General features: G+C 55.2%; 6 protein-coding genes across 6 annotated transcripts; 2 read left to right on the forward strand and 4 right to left on the reverse strand.

The window, feature by feature from the left end:
- Positions 1-723: 723 nt before the first annotated feature.
- On the reverse strand, positions 724-1,941 carry P884DRAFT_275713 (uncharacterized protein; the record flags this gene model as incomplete). Its single annotated transcript, XM_069442871.1, has 1 exon — positions 724-1,941. One exon carries the CDS (start codon positions 1,939-1,941, stop codon positions 724-726), a length of 1,218 nt encoding a protein of 405 aa, XP_069299547.1.
- A 1,114-nt stretch (positions 1,942-3,055) lies between these two features.
- On the forward strand, positions 3,056-5,103 carry P884DRAFT_267793 (WD40-repeat-containing domain protein; the record flags this gene model as incomplete). The annotated part of the gene is made up of 3 exons (XM_069442144.1): positions 3,056-3,850; positions 3,912-4,515; positions 4,592-5,103. The coding sequence occupies 3 exons, from the start codon at positions 3,056-3,058 to the stop codon at positions 5,101-5,103; spliced, it is 1,911 nt and encodes a 636-aa protein (XP_069299548.1).
- An 824-nt stretch (positions 5,104-5,927) lies between these two features.
- Positions 5,928-6,956, reverse strand: P884DRAFT_297743 (uncharacterized protein; the record flags this gene model as incomplete). Its single annotated transcript, XM_069444546.1, has 4 exons — positions 5,928-6,157; positions 6,241-6,617; positions 6,825-6,864; positions 6,917-6,956. 4 exons carry the CDS (start codon positions 6,954-6,956, stop codon positions 5,928-5,930), a joined length of 687 nt encoding a protein of 228 aa, XP_069299549.1.
- Positions 6,957-7,548: 592 nt separating this feature from the next.
- P884DRAFT_275716 (Translin family-domain-containing protein) lies at positions 7,549-8,615 on the reverse strand (the record flags this gene model as incomplete). The annotated part of the gene is made up of 3 exons (XM_069442872.1): positions 7,549-8,269; positions 8,341-8,358; positions 8,422-8,615. The coding sequence occupies 3 exons, from the start codon at positions 8,613-8,615 to the stop codon at positions 7,549-7,551; spliced, it is 933 nt and encodes a 310-aa protein (XP_069299550.1).
- A 489-nt stretch (positions 8,616-9,104) lies between these two features.
- On the forward strand, positions 9,105-10,832 carry P884DRAFT_218998 (PIG-M-domain-containing protein). Its single transcript, XM_069439392.1, has 3 exons — positions 9,105-9,991; positions 10,060-10,345; positions 10,473-10,832. The coding sequence occupies exons 1-3, from the start codon at positions 9,183-9,185 to the stop codon at positions 10,737-10,739; spliced, it is 1,362 nt and encodes a 453-aa protein (XP_069299551.1). The 5' UTR covers positions 9,105-9,182; the 3' UTR covers positions 10,740-10,832.
- A 524-nt stretch (positions 10,833-11,356) lies between these two features.
- Positions 11,357-13,224, reverse strand: P884DRAFT_275718 (uncharacterized protein; the record flags this gene model as incomplete). The annotated part of the gene is made up of 2 exons (XM_069442873.1): positions 11,357-11,616; positions 11,697-13,224. The coding sequence occupies 2 exons, from the start codon at positions 13,222-13,224 to the stop codon at positions 11,357-11,359; spliced, it is 1,788 nt and encodes a 595-aa protein (XP_069299552.1).
- Between the last annotated feature and the right edge of the window lie 4,799 nt (positions 13,225-18,023).

Consider the following 18,023-nt stretch of genomic DNA (forward strand, 5'->3'; position numbering starts at 1 on the left):
ACGGACAAAGAAGACTAAGAAGCACTTTGGCTAGGCAAGGGTACTGACTATATAGGAGATTTAGGAACGGAAGTAGGAAAGGGAGGAAAAGGAAGCTGTTAAATAGAGGGAAAAGGAACGGCGTATAGCACTTCGTGGAGTTATAGGCTTTGTCAAGTTGGTTTAGAAGGAATATAAGATAGATAAGAGCTTGTTTAAGTAATCGGGACTTGTTCAAGTAGATAGATAGACGTAACACCAAGGAAAGTATCACCAGATTAAATTAAACTATACTACTTGGCTGTTTGGCTGTTAGAATTGTTGTTGTTGCCTAGATATTTCTCCTGTTCAGGGGTAAATTGGGTGGCGGTTTGGGTGGAGATTTGGCTGCGCGAGCAGGGTAGCCGCGCGAGCAGGGTATGGATTACGTTATCCTGAGTAAACGTGTTTTATTGGGTAAGACGGCTTGTAATATCGAGCCATTGCTCGGTGAGACAAGATGTCGAATCTGCGCTGTCTCGATCTCCCGAACAGAGTATTCACAGTCGGGTTAGGTCAAGGTAGCAGCCTGCCTTTGGATGGAGACTCGGATCGATCAAAAATCTCCCCGGGTCACGGCGGTCTTCACAGTGACACTCAGGAAGAGCACCATTGTAGAAGTCCGGACCTAACAGATTATTACGGCGGATCGCAAATTGCTAAATCCCCTGATTTGTCACCACCAGGGCTCGCACACACTCTTGTTCAAATCGTGTTCCCGCCCCTTGATGCCCTCTGTTGCCTAATGGCCGTGCTGCTAATCTTGGACGCGTTTTCCGTCCTCGTGGGCTCATCCGACACCTCTTGGGCATCAAGCACATCGACTTCAAAGACGTCGAGCGCATGCCAACCTTTCTCGAGCCGCTTTTCATTGACAGCTTGCCCGCCAGATCTTGTCTCGCCCGACACGACGAGCGCCTGGATCTCCTCGATCGTGATGGTTGGGCCAAAAGGGTCTTGAATTCGTACGCAGTGAACCTGGATGGTGCCGTCCCGAAAGGTAGCTTGAAAATCGCCGTCCTTCTCCTCGATTTTCGCGCTTGTGCCGTCCTTCCATCCCCGCGGCGAAAGCTCCAGCATCTGCGATAAAAATAGGATAACGTTCCGTGCTCGTTGCTCCCAGTTCTGTACGTAGTCGGCAAATTTTTTGTTCTTCAACATCTCGTCGCCGGTGATGCCGATAATGTACCGGCAGGGTGGTGAAGGGTCACCCCTCCGAGGAACTTGGAGCAGGAGGGCGCCGGCAGTGAGAAGTAGTTTGTGTCCCGGGTGCAGATAATCAAACGTCCCTCCCAGGCACACCGTGGGGTAGGTTGGTGTCTGCGCGGGCAAACCCGCCGGCTCCCTCTTGGCAACGTTCATTGTCAGACCGCCCTCCACCGGAACGAGCTGCGACTGGAGCAGGTTCTGTCTTCCTTCGGCAAGCTTAAGATAGGTCTGAGAAACCTGGTACCCGAGCTCGCTTCTAACGGTGAAGATGAAGTTCCATGGGAAGTAAGCCGAGGCAAAAGTGGGCATATCAACGATGACGGTGTTGTTGGGCTCAATGGCAGGACGGAAGTCGTCGGGATAGCGCTTGTTGCGGTCGTCGTCGATCAAAATGACCGTCGAGTCGACCGAGCCGGGACCACCATCCATCTCGGTGTCGATCGAGAGCTGGGCGCAGAGGATTGAAATAATGCTGTAAACACCAGCGATGAGGTTCTGAACTTCCGACCAGGCAAAGGTTTTGGAACGGAGAAATTGCCCGCGAAGTACGGGATATACGATGGCGACGACAAGCCTAGCCGCACCCGTTGGCCGCCTTGCCCTTAAAAGTGCGGACTGGATTGAAGGTCGGTATGCGGCGTTGAGCGAGTCACGGGTGAGGGGATCGGGAGGATATGGGAGTAAAAGAAGCGACGGGTAATCGTTTTGGCCCATGGCGGAGTTCTTCCTGGCAGAGATCGAAGGATAGCAGAACGGTAGCCAACAAGTCGCTTGAATTTGTTGTGTTGATGTTTGAGGAAATCGTTCGAGCGCTTTTTTGTATCAGGGGCCCGCGACCACTCCGATTGACGATCAAGTAGACGCAGCTGTTCACGACAGCGTAGAAGAGGCCGAGGTCGCTAAGTTGCGTGTTGTCACAAGCTGAACGGTGAGTCCAAATATGCGGTCACGCAATGATGGAAGTTGCTTGCTTTGATGAGATAGTTTGCTGCCAGACGTTGAGAGATAGGATGAGGGGCGGCTCGGTTAGAGGGACTGTACGGTAATTAATCCGCAAACACCTAGGTACCTTACATACCTGACCTCCTACCCACCTAAACTTGTATGTCTGTACATGCCTTGGGATGAGCGCGATCCTCACCTCAGATAATGCGTAAAGCTCGGAACCCTGCAGATTTGCTACCAAGCTGGGTACCGAAGAACTTATCAAGCTTTATACTCAGTAATTGCACCAAAAGAGTTTCGTATCCTACCCCCTGTACGGATTTATGCATCCGCACAGAAGAGTAAGGTACCTACTTGAGGTTCTGCTATCCCTCGAGGCTTGCTTGCGTTGAGGGGTGAATGCGGGGCCTCGGCTGGGTACCGGATTAGAGTTTAGTTACGCAGGATGAAGTGGTTCGTCCCTCTTTGCCTGAGCGCCTTTTGTTGTGTGGAGCAACGTACGGATCAGTACACAGGTACCTACCGTTCTAGACAACCAATCGTAGATTCCTGTTCTGCCCCGCACCACGAAGCGCTTGGCGGCTGCCCATGCAAGTCAGTGTGTATGGACATTGGGTTGCGAGAGGGGAGTGTTTGGAGCTCACATCGCTTACTTCCTCTCTCGCATCCGTGTCGCACACTTCCTTCGAAGCCGCCATTGCTGCCACCGGGCTCTCGTGCCCATCGGCATTCTCCCCTGCGGCTAGACCCGGCATTCTTCCTGCACATCGCCTTGCCGGGCATTACACGCATCGAGCGACGTTAGGCGTCTCCGTGGCGCAGTGGCCCCGGACCCGGTTTTCGTGATCCCTGATATTCGGCTCCGGGTTGTCGATCTGTCGCAATGAATCAACAGCCGCAATACCAACCGCCGCGGCGGACAGGCACTTTTTCGTCTCAACACGATGAGATGCACATGCCGCAGGGCATGACGGGCCACCAGAGCCATCAGGGTCACCAAGGCCACCAAGGCCACCAAGGACACCAAGGACAGCAGCAAATGTCGCCCCGCGACTACTCGACCGGCGCCCCGCACATCAAGCTCGACCAGGCGCCCCCGAACCTGCCCCAAGTGCCTGGCTATCAAGGCCCCGGCAGCGTGCCAAATGTGTTGCAGCCCGGCGGATTGGGCTCCCGACACCCCACCGTCACCTCCAACACCGCTCCGACCCTTCCCAGCATGCAGCAGCAGTCGGACTACCAGTCGCACCAGAGCCAGCCATCAAGCAAGCAAACCTCGATGAATCTGTCACATTCCTACCCTCGCTCGAGCCCCTCCGGGCCCTTCGAATCTGGAGGGTCCGGCTACGTACCATATACACCGACGACCCCCGGCGGCAGCGCTTCCTCCTCACAGTACATGTCGCCCACCGAGCCAAAGTACAACACATCCTCAAACTCTCAGCGTGTCCCCAACACGCCACTCGGGCTCGCCGATATCCGTCCCCGTGCTGACTCGAGCCTCTCGGATGGCTTGCCCGGCACCCCCGGGTCCGAGCCAGCAAGTGCGCAGTCGCGAACTAGCAATTACATGGCCCCCTGGGCACTCTATGCCTTTGACTGGTGCAAGTGGGCTCCCCAGGGCAACAGCGCCGGCAAGCTTGCCATTGGTAGCTATTTGGAAGACGGCCATAACTACGTGAGTAGCCCGGCTCGGCCGGCACTGACAGGACTCATCTTTTTCTAACACGACGTGCCAGATACAAATCCTCGACGCCCAGCTCATTCCCACGCCTTCCGACGTCTACATTCCCGGGGGTTCTAAGTGGTCGATGGACTTCACGAAAATTGCCGAAGCGACACACTCATACCCCGTCACCCGCCTGCTGTGGGAGCCGCCGTCGTCACAGAAGCAGTCTACAGACTTGTTGGCCACCTCGGGAGACCACCTCCGGCTCTGGTCGCTTCCCTCCGATACCCAACAGCCTACCCCCGGTTCATCCATCACGTCGAGGAACGGCCGCGACCCGCCCGTCACCAAGCTTACCCCCCTAGCTCTCTTATCAAACTCCAAAACCCCCGACTATACCGCGCCGCTCACCTCGCTGGACTGGAACACCGTCAACCCGAGCCTGATCATCACCTCGAGCATAGACACGACATGCACAATCTGGGATATCCCATCTCTCACGGCAAAGACACAGCTGATCGCTCATGACAAGGAAGTTTACGATGTGCGGTTCTGCGCCCAAAGCACCGACGTCTTCGTCAGCTGTGGCCAAGACGGCAGCGTGCGGATGTTTGATCTTCGCAGTCTGGAACACAGCACCATCATCTACGAGCCCACAGGCAAAGAAGACAGAGGTATCTCGAACTACTCCGTGCCACCCCCATTTTCCTCCAAGCCAGATTCTGACCGCACACCTCACACCCTTCACAGACTCCAACGGCGGCCGTATAAGCCCGACCCTAGCCCAGCAAACCCTCTCGCACCCGCCACCCCTCCTCCGCCTCGCAACATCCCCACACGACCAACATCTCCTGGCCACATTCGCCTGCGACTCCAACGTGATCCGCATCCTCGATGTCCGCCAGCCGGGCCAGGCCCTTCTCGAGCTCCGCGGCCACGGTGGTCCCGTCAACTGCGTCGAATGGTCGCCCCTGCGCCGCGGCACGCTCGCGTCTGGCGCCGACGATTGCCAGGTACTGATCTGGGACCTAATGAGCCACAACAACCCACAAATTTCTGGGACTGGGGGGGCTGGGCCGAACGGAGTCTCTGGACACGGTGCGCCCGGTGCGGGTGGTGATCATGTGCGGAGTCCCGTGAGCGGTTGGCAGTGTGAGTACGAGATATGCAACCTCGGATGGTTGCCGCGCATGGCATCGGGAGAGTACGGCGAGTGGTTGGGCGTTAGCGCTGGGCGAGGCATCTGGGGTGTTCGGCTATGATGGGTTTCGGGGGTTGGCTGATTGAAACATGGGAAGGGCGGTGGTTATACCGTATGAAACAGAAAGAACGATGAGGGGGAAAGAGTCCTGAAGGCGCGAGAGAAGAGGCCCAAGGAGGAGCGCAATCGTATATCCATACCCCGTCGCCTCTTCGCGCAACCAACACCCTTATCTTGCTGCTTGTCTGCTACCTGCAGAAGAACGAGGGTATAGCGTCAAGCAGCATTTAGCTTGGAAAACGTACGCGCTTCTGGGAAGCTTGAGGCAGGTCCAGCCAAGCGAGTGAGGTGATGGGCTCGTCTCTATGGTCGCTTCCTGACCTGGCACGGTTGCACAAGCGGAAAACATTTGCCCGGTTACGATTTGCCTTGTTTGCGGAGCACGTGGTTGTAGCGGGTGGGCATTTTCTTTTGCGATGGCATCTCAAGATGTTTGGGTAACGAGGTCGCATTGACGGGCTGGTGTTAAAAAAGATAGATGCCATTGGAGTTGTTTTGATTTGGGGAAGAAAGGCGTGGAAATGTGGACGGTAAGGTATGCATGCTGCTACCCGCTGCTCTTCCTGTTACGAGGCTCAACGTAGTCATGATCAGTGAATAGCAAGCCGTACTGCGGTTAGCTTGACATCGGTGATGAGAAGCGCACGCTCAATCGAATCAAGCCACGTTGTATCAAACCGGTTCCCTTGACCTCCACTAGTATGCTGTATGTAGGTAGACACTTGCTCGACTTCACGCTAGACCAAGCGCACTACGTGTACCATGCCAGCCACATCATTTCTCATTATGTCTCGTATCTAGGGCAGCGCCTATAGACCGACAAATTTAGAGCTTCTGCATGGCAGCAATATCGACGGACTGGACGTATTCGTCAAAGCCCTGGATCTCTTCGCTGAGCTCGTCGAGCGAGATCTTCTCGTCCTCAACGACCAGGTTGATCTGCAACTTCTTGATACCGAAGCCGACAGGGACCAACTTGGAGGCACCCCAGACCAGACCGTCCTTCTCGATGCCGCGGACGGCAGCCTCCAAACCAACCATGTCGGTCTCGTCGTCTGTAAGAGAATCGCCAAGTCAGCGGCCATGCGTCCAGCGGTCCAAAGAGCCCAAGGACAGAAGAAAAGAAAAAGGAACATACCCCAGGGCTTGACATCCATGGTCACAACCGACTTGGCGGCAACCTTGGGCTTGCTCTCCTTCTTCTTGCGGTACTCAGCCAGGCGCTCCTCGCGAATGCGGGCGGCCTCGGCGTCCTCCTCCTCGTCGCTGCCGAAGAGATCAATGTCCTCATCGCCCTCCTCAGCCTCCGGCGCCTTGGCGGGGTTCAGGGTGACCTCGGAGACCTCGGGGCCGTAGACGGTGTAGGGCTTGCTGGCATCGCCGGGCAGGGTCGGGAAGTCCTCCTCGTACGAGGCGATGTGCTTGTACCAGCGGGCCGCGTTGGGGTACTTGGCGGAGTCGGGGGCGCCGCTCAGGGCCTTGAAGGTGACGACATCAGCCTGCGAGGCCGAGTAGCTATATTATGCGAGGCGAGTCAGCTCGGGTGCGCCATTCAAAGAATGCGGGCACGGCCAAGGTAGAGGCAGCTGCAGCGGAGGGTGGCTCAGAGATGCACACAGTGCTGGGTGTGTAATCATTTGCAGGTCTTGAGGCTGCTCAGCAACACGGACAATTGGGGGGGGAAAGGGGGGGAGCGGCAAAGAACACTGAGAGCGTGCATACCCGACGATGTAGGAGCGGGTGAGGAGCCAGTTGTCGAGCACTGCGAATTGTTAGCAGGAAGCAAGACGCGCACAGGCTGAGATATCACCTACCGGCAAGGCCGGCGTCAGTGAGGAGGTCGGTGAAGCCCATGTTGAGTTGTTGTGTCGACGAGAGGTCTCGGGATGGAGTTTGGCTGGAGAGGCAAGCTTGTTGTGGTTGGGAGGGGACGCAAGAGAGAGTTTGATAGCGGGGTAGAGAAAAAGATTTTGGTGTTCAGAGTCGGCTGCCCCGCAGCTTCTCGGGGCCTAAGGCAGAGATTGCGCTGGATAGTGGGGTTTGTTTAAGTGCCCCACTTCATTTACACGCCTCTCATCTGCGTTTCTACTCTATATGTTCCTTGCACTCTCGGTGGTAGGCTCACATGTGGTCAAGAGGTTCAAGTTGCAAGTCATTCGTATCCAAGAGGATTTTTATTGGCCGTGTTGTTTTCTGCTTCCTTCTCCTTGAGAGCAACACATACATTTGACACGGTCCTTAATGTTCCCGGGGGGGGGTTGTTTGACTTGCGAGCGGCAGTACTGAGCCTTAAATGTTCAAGAGGTCTCCTCCTGCCCTTCCACAGCGAACTGGCAACACTGAATAAGCCAAGAGTACAATATGAGAAGGGGGCTTGTCTTCCGTAGCAGGACCTGCCAGCAATTGCAGCGTGCAGCTCTTCGGCGTCGAAATTGGGCAAACCACCTCACGGTCGTTCGACATCGTCATCCTGTCCCTGATCCCCCGCGCTCAGGTCCGGGATCCAACCCTTGGGTCGTTCGCTCCCCCGGATTATTCGATCATAACCCAACCTCTCCACCTTTTGCACTGACTGCCGCGTGACTTCAAGCTTCTTCTCCCATTGAAATCTGTTTCCAGGAGCCACGGGCAGCATTTCGAAGAAGGTCCCGAGCTCATGCATGTCCTGAACAATGGTGCGTGGCTCGTCGTCGCCGTCGGCCGCGTCGCTCTTTCCCCCAGCCATGGTGCCCGTCAGCGCGGTGGACGTGGTGGCGAAGCGCATCATCTCTCCTGTGAGGTCGAAGACCCCATACAAGTAGTCATCCTGGGTCAGGGAGAATGTGGGCAGCTCGGCTGTCGAAGCTGGTGAGGTTTCGGTGGCTGTTCCTGTTATGTCGCCGGCATCGGCCATGACTTCGTCCTCCGGGGCTGCGCCCTTCCGGGTGAGGTCTTGAATTATGGGGTCGAGCTCTGCGTGGCTGATGAGGGTTTGTGTTTTTAGGTAGTGTGCAAAAGTAAGAGCTTCTACCAGCTCTTCGAGGCACATCAGTGAGCGCGAATACCGGTAACGGTTGATACCCTGGATCTCAGGTGCGATGGAGGCGAGCAGCTTTGAGATCTCTGCCAGACGCGAGTCAACCTCAGACTGGATGTTAGCCGGAAGGGTACTCTCGATCTTCCGGACGCTGCCTTGGGGTAAGCGGAAGCCTCTGATAACAACTTCACTGTGGAGGTCGACGAGCAGATCTCTCCGTACCGTTGTAATGAGAAGATGCTGGCGTGGTGTCAGTTTCGATTTATTTTAGGGCACCCCACGCGGAAAATGAGGACACCTCACATTTTCTTGCTGAGCGCTGTGATGTCCCGCGATGCCTTCACAATGCGCTCCCGGCGGTCGTGGTGTTCATCGAGCTCATCGCGCAAAGTTTCAAACATTGAAGTGTACGCATTTCTCACCACCTGCTTCGGGGCCTGCTTTGGCCCATCCCGTCGCTTTGCATTTCCGCTCCAATCGCGCTTGAAACCGGACATAGTCAAAGACAAATGCTGTTGTCGAGCTGCTAGTGCTGCTGGTCCCTCGGTGATGGCCTTGATTGTTTAGTTGTCCCCCATCCTGTTTTTGACATCAGTGAATGATTGGCTGGGAAGGGGAGCTAAGCAGACACCGTGCGTTAAAAATGTTAAGGGGCTCGAACACTAACTACACTAAATGAGCAGGGGTCGAAGTTGACCTCGAACAACGTCGACAGGCGAGGGCACACCCCCAACTGCGAAGCTCTCCGACAGGTAGGCATTGATGCATAGGAGACGCAGGCTCGAGGAAGGGCGTCAGAATTCCCACGTCTACAGAGGATTGAGATTCTTCAAGTTGGTATCATCTGAACACAGTCACGGCAAATGAGCCTCTGAAAGCGTGTCAACGACAGAGGCATCGTGGTGTTAGGTAGTGAGCCTGTCTGTTCTCACTACCGAGCGCCTGTTTACTGTACAGAGCTTCCCCCAAACAAGATCCTTCAGTTATTCATTTTTTTTTTCCTTTTTTCTCTTTATTTTGAGTTTTCTTTTCTTTTGTTTCCAGCGTCCTCCAGTCAAGGAAAAATGGCCGGACCTTCAAAGACAGCCCAAAGGGTGTCACCATCGGCAACGCCCGCCACACCCACCACCGCCTCCGGTCTCACCTCCCTCTTCGACCGCCCCAGCCTCCTCTACCTCTCTGCTTCACTACTTCGCGTAGTTTTCCTGCTATACGGTCTCTGGCAGGACGCCAACTCACCCGTCAAGTACACCGACATCGACTACCTCGTCTTCACCGATGCCGCCCGCTTCGTCGCCCGCGGCCAAAGTCCCTATGAGCGGGAAACATACCGCTATACTCCCATTCTGGCATGGCTTCTCCTTCCTACAGCACACACCACTGGAAATAGGCTGGTGAACGCTGCGCTGTTTAGCTCAGGCAAAGTACTCTTTGCCACCGCAGACCTGGTGGCCGGCTGGCTCCTGGAGCGTGTTCTCGCGAGATCCATGGACGGGGCTTCGGCGAGAAAGTTTGCATCCATATGGCTGCTAAATCCGATGGTGGCCACCATCAGCACGAGGGGCAGCTCGGAAGGCCTACTGGGGGTGTTGGTGATGGCGCTACTCTCGGCAGTGCTAGCAAGACGAATCACTCTAGCCGGGCTGCTACTAGGCTTCAGCGTGCATTTCAAGATATACCCCTTCATCTACGCCCCCGCCATCGTATGGTGGATGGACGCCGACAAGTTGCGGACCTCGGGGTCTGGCAGCAAATCCTCAAGGGAGACATCGCCTCTCAACAAATTGCTCGCTTTCATCACGCCGGCCAGGCTCCGGCTAGCCATTACCAGCCTGGCTACGTTTCTAGCGCTTAACGTGGCAATGTACAGTCTGTAAGCTCTCCTCGCCCTAATGCTTCATCCCTCCCTTGAACTAACCCCCCCGTCCCTCCCCGCCCCAGCTACGGGCCCCCCTTCCTCCAGCACACATACCTCCACCACGTAAGCCGCATCGACCACCGTCACAACTTCAGCCCATACAACACCCAACTCTACCTCGCCTCCGCCGAGGCAGCCGCCGCAGCTTCGTCTTCTCCCTCCCTTGGGATTGAATCCATCGCCTTCCTCCCCCAACTCACCCTCTCATGCGTCGTGATCCCGCTCGCGCTCGCCAAGCGGGATCTGCCCTCCGCCATGCTCGCCCAGACTTTTGCCTTTGTCACGTTCAACAAGGTCTGCACCAGCCAGGTACGTCCAGCAGCGTCGACAGACTTCTTGACCCTCCTTTTACCCCCCATCCCCCCCCCCCCCCCCAAAACCCGCGGCGGTCTTTCCATCCTGGCACAATCTCGCTGACGGGAAGGGTGACGGACAGTACTTTCTCTGGTACATGGTCATGCTCCCGCTCTATCTCCCGCGGTCGTCCTTCCTCCGAGATAAGCGGCTAGGGCTTGCTGCGCTGGCCCTGTGGGTAGTCGCTCAGGGCGCGTGGTTGCAGCAGGGCTACGAGCTGGAGTTTCTGGGGCGCAGCGCCTTCTTGCCAGGGCTGTGGCTTGCATCCCTTGGCTTCTTCTTGGTGAACTGCTGGATATTGGGGGTAGTCATCACAGATGCTGGAAGTGGTTCAAAGGCGGTTGTCTAGGTAGAGTCGCGCGGCGAGGCATAGTGCGGCGGAGGAGGAGAGTTGATGAAGTGTACGAGAGAGGAATATGGAAGAGTATATACCAGATTCGGCACGCTACCGACACCCCTTTTTGTACGCACGACAAGATTTAAACGGAAGCTTCTCAGTTTGCTAGGTACCGAAGCCCAAGAGCAAACCCCACGTTGCCCCCACATCGCCATGCAGGTGTCCTCCTTTCGAGCGCCCAGCACCTGTTCCAAAACACCTGCCCTGCCGCCTCGGGTATCTAGGTACCCTCCAGAGTGAAAGGCCCACTCAAGTCCTGGATTATCATCCGCGCCAGGCTCCCCCAAACTCGCATGACCTCAACACAGATCGATAACGCCATTCCCCAATTTCAAGAGTGACAAGCAGATACGAAACCATCTGGGCCAGCCGTAGCACAAAAATTTCAAACCCAGAACGCCCCCTTCTATCATCGCTTTCCATACCGCCGACAACACGCACAACCAACAAGGGAATGACAGTGGGAAATTAGAGCCCCGATAGTAATGTACTGTTGTCCCATCACGTTGGGCATCAGATCCTGCATAGCCTCGGAGACCTTCGGGCCGCGGCCGGTGTCAAGGCCACCCTCACGAAATTGACATTGCCGCATCCAGAAGCGCGTAGTTGGACAACTTGAGGGAAATCGGCTTCGAGGCGGGAAACTCCGGGATGAAGGTCATCCTCCCGTCCTTCTGGTACCCGACCTCGCCAAACGACTCGGAGAGTTCCTCGAAGCGAGCGTTGGGTCTGGCGCGATTCATCTCGGAGATGATGCTGTCACTCCAGACGCCTGAGCACCGCCCGTTGCGGAGAATAAAGTGAGGATTCAGTGGTGGGTACGGGGTGTCTTGGCCGAAGAGGGAGGACCAGGTTAGTCGCCATTGCTGATATTGGGCAAGTTTGGAATCAGCGCGAGGGTCGGCTTACCAAGATCAACGTAGCGGATGCGAAGATACTCAACCGACTTGAGTCTTCCCAACGCCCGGATGCCGGCGATGACGAGCTCCTCAAACGCGTTGATGAAGTTCATGTCCGTGATCCCCGACCCGGACTCGTTCCAGTGCGCCACCTGGCGGCAGCAGTTCTTCACCGTGAGATCGATCGACTTGAGGCGCGAGTTCCTCGGGTCCTTGTGCTTCGCCATCAGGTCAATGAAGAACTGCTTGCACACCCTGCCCGTGTACGACATGTGTTCCAGGAAGGGCGACGCGGCGCCGGCGGCCAGCCGTGAGCAAAAGTGCAGCCTGTTCGATACCTTGAGAAAATACGGTGGGAACGAGAGTTCGCGGCGGTAGTCCCCCTCGATGCAGAGATCGAGACTGGACAGCCGCATGGGCTTCACAAGGATGTCGGCCATGGTGAGATAACTCTTGGACTTTGGCTTGCTGTACGAGCCATGCCACTCCTGCAGGTTGGGCAGGGCCGACATGATGGTTTCGAAGTCCTCCTCCCCCCTGATTAGGTTCCACTGCCCCTTGCAGATGAGCGTGCGGACCGAGTGGACTTTCGGCATCACCCGGACCCTGTGCTGGCTGGCATCGCGGATCCAGTGTCTCACTTTCGGCGCCTTTTTGCGTTCCCCTCCCTCCAAGGTCAAGATGCAGACTTCCGGGAGCGACTCCGCCACGAAATAGAACACCTCCTCCAGGGAACAATTATCCATTGGCAGCACGTAAGACGCCGTCGTCAGGCCGTCCGGGGTAACGGTGGGGAGCGTGTTCGCATTGGACAGCGCCAGTGGCCTGTACTTGGGGTGGAACACGGGAAACCATATCTCGATGTGTTTGACGTAGGGTCGCAGATGAGGATGGGCCGCAAAATAAGCCATTGCGCTCTTGAGCGACTCGAGCGACGCCTTCAACTTGATGTGCCGGTACAGCCGCTCCTGTATCAGTATCCTCCATTCCCAGCTCACAAGTGAAAGCTCGGACAGTTCTCTTCGTCGCGGATGCCGCAGCGCGGTGCCCCAGCGAGTTATGGAGCTTTTGGACCCTGCTGAAACCCGGAACCCGAACAGATGGTCGAGAATGCATTCGTGTATTTCGGTCGGGAGATCATTGAGGCTGGTGTCAACGTTTGTCCCAACCAAGGGTAGTTTGGGGGCGTCGGCGGGTTCCGGAGCATCGGGGTCTAAAACCTGGCTCGTTGGGCGGCTGACGCAGCGCAACTCGGTACTGCGCGGCTCTGGCTGGGGAAACGGCGTGCTACTCGGACGGGTGGGAGGTATGAAATCCTGTCTTCGAACCTGGGCCAGCGGCGGAGTAGGAGACCCTGGGGACACCGGATTGGAGGCTGTTGCCATGATTGAGACGAGTTCGACGGTCGCGTGGCCGTCATCCTCTTGGTGTATTGATTGGGTTCGCGCAGCTCGAGTAACGTGGGTGTCGATCGTGAGGGACTCGGCATGGATGCTCCCGCCGTCGTCGATGGAGGTCGTTGCACACAGCGAATCCATGGTTCCTCCCAAAGGAATATGTATTGATGTCAACCGTCTGGCGCTTGTGGGACGACCATGGCAGAGCAGCCAAATCTTCGACCAGTGCTGGTTCGAAGCGAGAGGGCACGGGGTGGAGGAGTCTCGAGTCAGGGAACAGGGCGGCGCAGGCGCGAGCTGGTTGGGTGTCGTGCTTCGGCCGTGCTAACTAATAATTGGCGTCGTAAATTGGGGCCGGGGACCCTCCTACAGTTCCGCACGCTGAATTATCCGTACAGGGAGGCGTTCGAAAATAAGGGGGGAAATTCACTAGTATTTTAACTGTCCTATTTGCCGTTGCAAGCGCGGGCAGTTGGCCGAGTGGTCGCGTGGACGGGCGCGGGGTCAGGGAGCATTTGGCCTTTGGCTTTGCATGGCAACCCAGGCCGCCGTGCTACGCCTAATTACAGCGGTCGCATCATCGGAATTGCGTGACTGGCACTTGCATAGTTACATACAGTAATTACAGATGAATACGTAAAGTATGTGCATACCTGCATATAAAGGACCAAGGTATGTATATACAGGACAAGTACTAACTAAGGTGGTCTTAAACTGGTACGTTTGTATATATGTACTCTGTACAGTGCATTACACATATTACAAATGGTCTGATATTAGGGGACTCCATGATCATGGGTTTGAGCTCCTCAAGTTACTGTTCGCGGGCAATTGCTACTCTCCAAGCAGTTGCTACCCATGGGTGAGCAAGAACTGAACACCTCAGTGTTGACTTAGAAGAATACAGCAACGCGATCGAACCAGCCGCCGGTGGCCCAAAAAAAATATTCTATCCCTGTAAATCTATATACGGATTACAGTGTCGTCGGTCATGCTCTCGTGCACTGGGAATTCTAGAGGTTACATACATACGCAGTACACACTCATTCAGCCTCCAGCTAGATATCGAAATGCAGAACGTCAAATTACACGAAACCTTACGCAGCGACATGGTCACCGAGCATTTGCAAACACTACCGGCATCATGGGGAGGTAATTGGAGCAATGGCTTGAAATTTAGCAGGCTTTCCGTCAATTTCCAATTAGAAAGTTCCGCTTGTAACCAGTTGCACATTCGCCTCCCATCTCCAGCTCGCCGTCGAACAGCTCCGCTAGAAAACGCAGAGGGTATTTTCAGAGGGTATTTTCGCACTTGGACTTCGTCTCTGTCTTATAATCACGCGATGGAGAGACGGATCAGGGCAACGGCGTTTATGATGTTGGTTCTCTTAACGCTGTTGGGTTCCTTGTTACGACTTGTTTGTTGGCCCTTGATGTTGGCCTGCCTAAGGAGACTGGGGTGCTTTTCGAACATCTGGATCGTGGTGTATCCCAACCTATGATTGACTGGGGATTGGCAGCTGTTGTTTCCGTTCCAAGAAGATGTTCCCAGGGTTTAAAGCTGCCGGATTGCGCAGCAACCTTGGAGCGACACTCGACTTCACGACCGCTTCCACCAACATCCTGCACGCAGCCATGTCTCGATTCCAGCTCCAACACTCAGGACCAGAAGCAACGCCTGTCGAGCATAGCTCGGCGTTGTTTGCCTTCGAGACGCCGGGTACCAAACCAATAAAATCACAGCGAATGATGGACGACGTTATCCTATCGGCCACCAGCATCCCGAAGAACAAGGAAACTCACCGACGCAGCTCCTCACTAACACTCCCCTGCCTTGATCACCGGCGGCAAGCAGGGGGCGTAAACATCGTCCTCGATCCAAAAGTTGAAGCTGAAGTCAGCTCTGCGCGACTCTCTTGTCACCACTCAAACTGATAGTGTCGAATTGCGACCAGGTGACTGCTCGCCGAGAGACGACTTGTCTGTCGTGATGATCCAGCTGCCGTCATTCCGAACAGATCAGGCGGCTGATTCCCGCCACCACCGAGAAGGGGCAGAGCGAGAAATGAACAGCAGCAGTCCTCAAATATTTCTTCAAAGCAATGATAGGGGCGTAGGTACAAATTCTTCTTTGGCCGTGATGGGGGACGAAAAGGGGAAGAGGAGGAGATTCAAAAGAGAGAAAAAGAAATAAAAGCAACAGCCTGGCTAATCACGGTAAAAGAAGCCAATACCTACTTGCATCATAAGCAAGGCCAACACTTCCGTCATATTGGCCCTTCCTATTGTGCCCAATGATATGTTGACTCCGTCCTGGTCCCCCAAAGGGGAAGCGGTGTACGTACCGGTACCAGTTGATTGCGACAGCCCCAGTTCCTGGCCCGGAGGGGACGACTCATTGTAAGTCACACCAGAGGCCGGCTCTTGACCGAGGGGCTCCCCGCCTCGAATAACTCACATCCTTCTCATGGGTCTGAGCCAGGCGGCTTGTTGGTGCCTAGAGATGTGTGGCTTGTCGAAGCCACCGAGAAGTTGCGGGTCCAGGCTTCTAATGGCCGGGAACCGTACTGTGTATAATATTCGGGAGACGGACATTGTCGGGATGGAGGGCCCGTGGGCAATTGGTCAGATTCTGTGCTTCGGCAGGCATCCCCGGTTACGGACCTGGGAACCCGGTTCGGTGGCGGCGGGCCGTCACGGCCCCACCTGCGGAACATGGAATGCCATTTTTGGATTGTAATCAAAGAGTCAGGTCGGTCGAATAAAAAGGTCATGATGAGTAGGGGATGTTTGTCCATGGTGTCACACGAGTGGTCCTCGCCAAAAGATATTAGCTCTTTAGGCATCAGTCCTTTGCCGTGGTGGTATGTATTAACACCTTCGGGTTAGGGGTATCTGCCAACTGTAGGGTTCTTGTAGAGAACCTCGACAATGTGAGCTCTCGTAGATTGGGTTTTCCGTGACGGAGAGCTAGTCCGTACAACTGCTCACACACGGCGTGTCACAAAGATCCAGGTTCCCGAGTATTTGGGTTCCAGAGCTTGCCGAGAAATGCCGAGTTGCAGTAACCCCATAGCATCTGTTGTCTCAGTTGTGCGCCCCATCGTATTACACTGATCCTGACAAGGTTCCTGCAAGTGGGAATCGGGGAAACTCTGCACAAACACCGTTCGCCGAACTGCGTATCTACGCGCTCGCAAGGTCGTGTACGGATTACACAGTATTTGAGTACGAAATAGCAGTCCGAGCAAATCTTGCAGAGGACCAACTAGTGGCAGATCCCCGACACGGTGGTAGCATTCGGGAGCATCAAATCTTGGCACTTGGCACTCGGGGGTGAAGCCAGATGTTTCAGATGCTCCGAACCCCACAGTAGGGCAGCGCGTCGTCATGCTGAAACTGCAAGAAAAGCGCCCCTCGAGAGCTGGAACGACCCCTCCTGTTGGCTGATGGTTGTATATGGCGCGACGACAACTACCCCTGAATTTGCGCCCTGGACGTTGCTCCCCGGCCCCACGGATACGCGCATGTGGTGCCTTAAAACACTTCGCTTGGCACCGCATGAGCCCGATATGTTTCGCGGCTGGCCGACTCTGCCGTAGAAGAGAAGAGTGCACACGTAATCCGCAGGTATGGGAAGCTTCACACTTGATAGGGGTGCGGTGCCTTTCTGCCAGAGGTTCAAAGATCAGCACAAGGTTACTGTGAAGAGACTATGTTTTGGAAGTTGTCCGATACCTGCCTAGGTAGGTATAGTAATCCGTATATGGCGCTCCTAAACGGCCCACAATCAACTGGGCCCCGTAACCGCGTAATCTGTACGGATTAAACCGTACAGTACTCCATACACCAGGTACTTTGGTAAATAACGAATAAGGTATGTACTTCCTTGCTCCGGCCACTAGTCGAGGTACCTTGCCTGCTGCAGCATCTTCGGGTTTCAGAATAGTACTGTACCCCGTAGACCCCAGGGGAACCCATTGCCCTCGCCAACAACCTGCGACGACTTCTGAGAGGGTACTTTTGTGCAATTCACGTCACCGGAACATGACGCACCTTGGGCTCGCCACTAGTTAGTCACTGCCATGATGGCTAGGGGCCCTGCTTGACAAACAACATCCCAACACAAATGGATCGCCAAGCTGCAGGTCAAGAGCCTCATCTCGATGTCGACCACAACGCCGCCTGCCACCCCACACATGCAACCGTCCACTGGGGTCTCGCATCCCCAGGGCCTGGCGCCTAAAATTACGAAGGGATACTACAGCCGACTGATAAAACGGCGAAAATAAAATAAAATAGAAACATTGAAAAAAAGAAAAGAAGATTGAGGAAAATGAAAGATAATAAGCGAAAAAAAATTAAGCCAAAAAATAAGAGAGGAACGTATGGCCTGCATTGCAAGTTCCAACTTAACATGTGGCTCCCTACTACTTACAAACCGCCCAAGGACAGAACAGAGGACGCAATTGCCTGTCTTGAGTGGGTGAAAAGATTTCTCGCCCAGGTGGACAACCCGCATAATGGAGGCGCCGTGGTGGATTTTGCCATGCAGGAACCAACCGTCAGCGGCCATGAACCCGCCCAGTACGATCACTCTACCAAGTAACGTTAAAGAGGCGATCACTCATGCGCCGGAGTAACTCACGGAGTAACTCACAGAGTACTGTCTCACTGGTCTTACTAACTTGTTAGTCCGCGCTGACGGCCAACAGTTCAACCAGCCCGGTGATCAGCAGCTCGAGGGCTTGCACTGGCCATCCGCCGGGCGCTTGGCTGAGCGAGCATCCGCGGGTCAGCCACGACCGCCGGTCTGATGTGGCCGTGGCATAACCTCAGCTTGTTTATGGGGTTATTAGATCTGGCTTAGATCCAGCTTATTTAGATATCTATCTAGTCGAGGCAGGGGGTGCGAGAGACCGTTTGGTTTGGTTCATCCG

The sequence above is a fragment of the Thermothelomyces heterothallicus genome (genome assembly GCF_042370625.1).
Source record: "Thermothelomyces heterothallicus CBS 202.75 unplaced genomic scaffold P884_scaffold_5, whole genome shotgun sequence".
In the NCBI taxonomy this organism is placed as follows: Eukaryota; Fungi; Ascomycota; class Sordariomycetes; order Sordariales; family Chaetomiaceae; genus Thermothelomyces; species Thermothelomyces heterothallicus.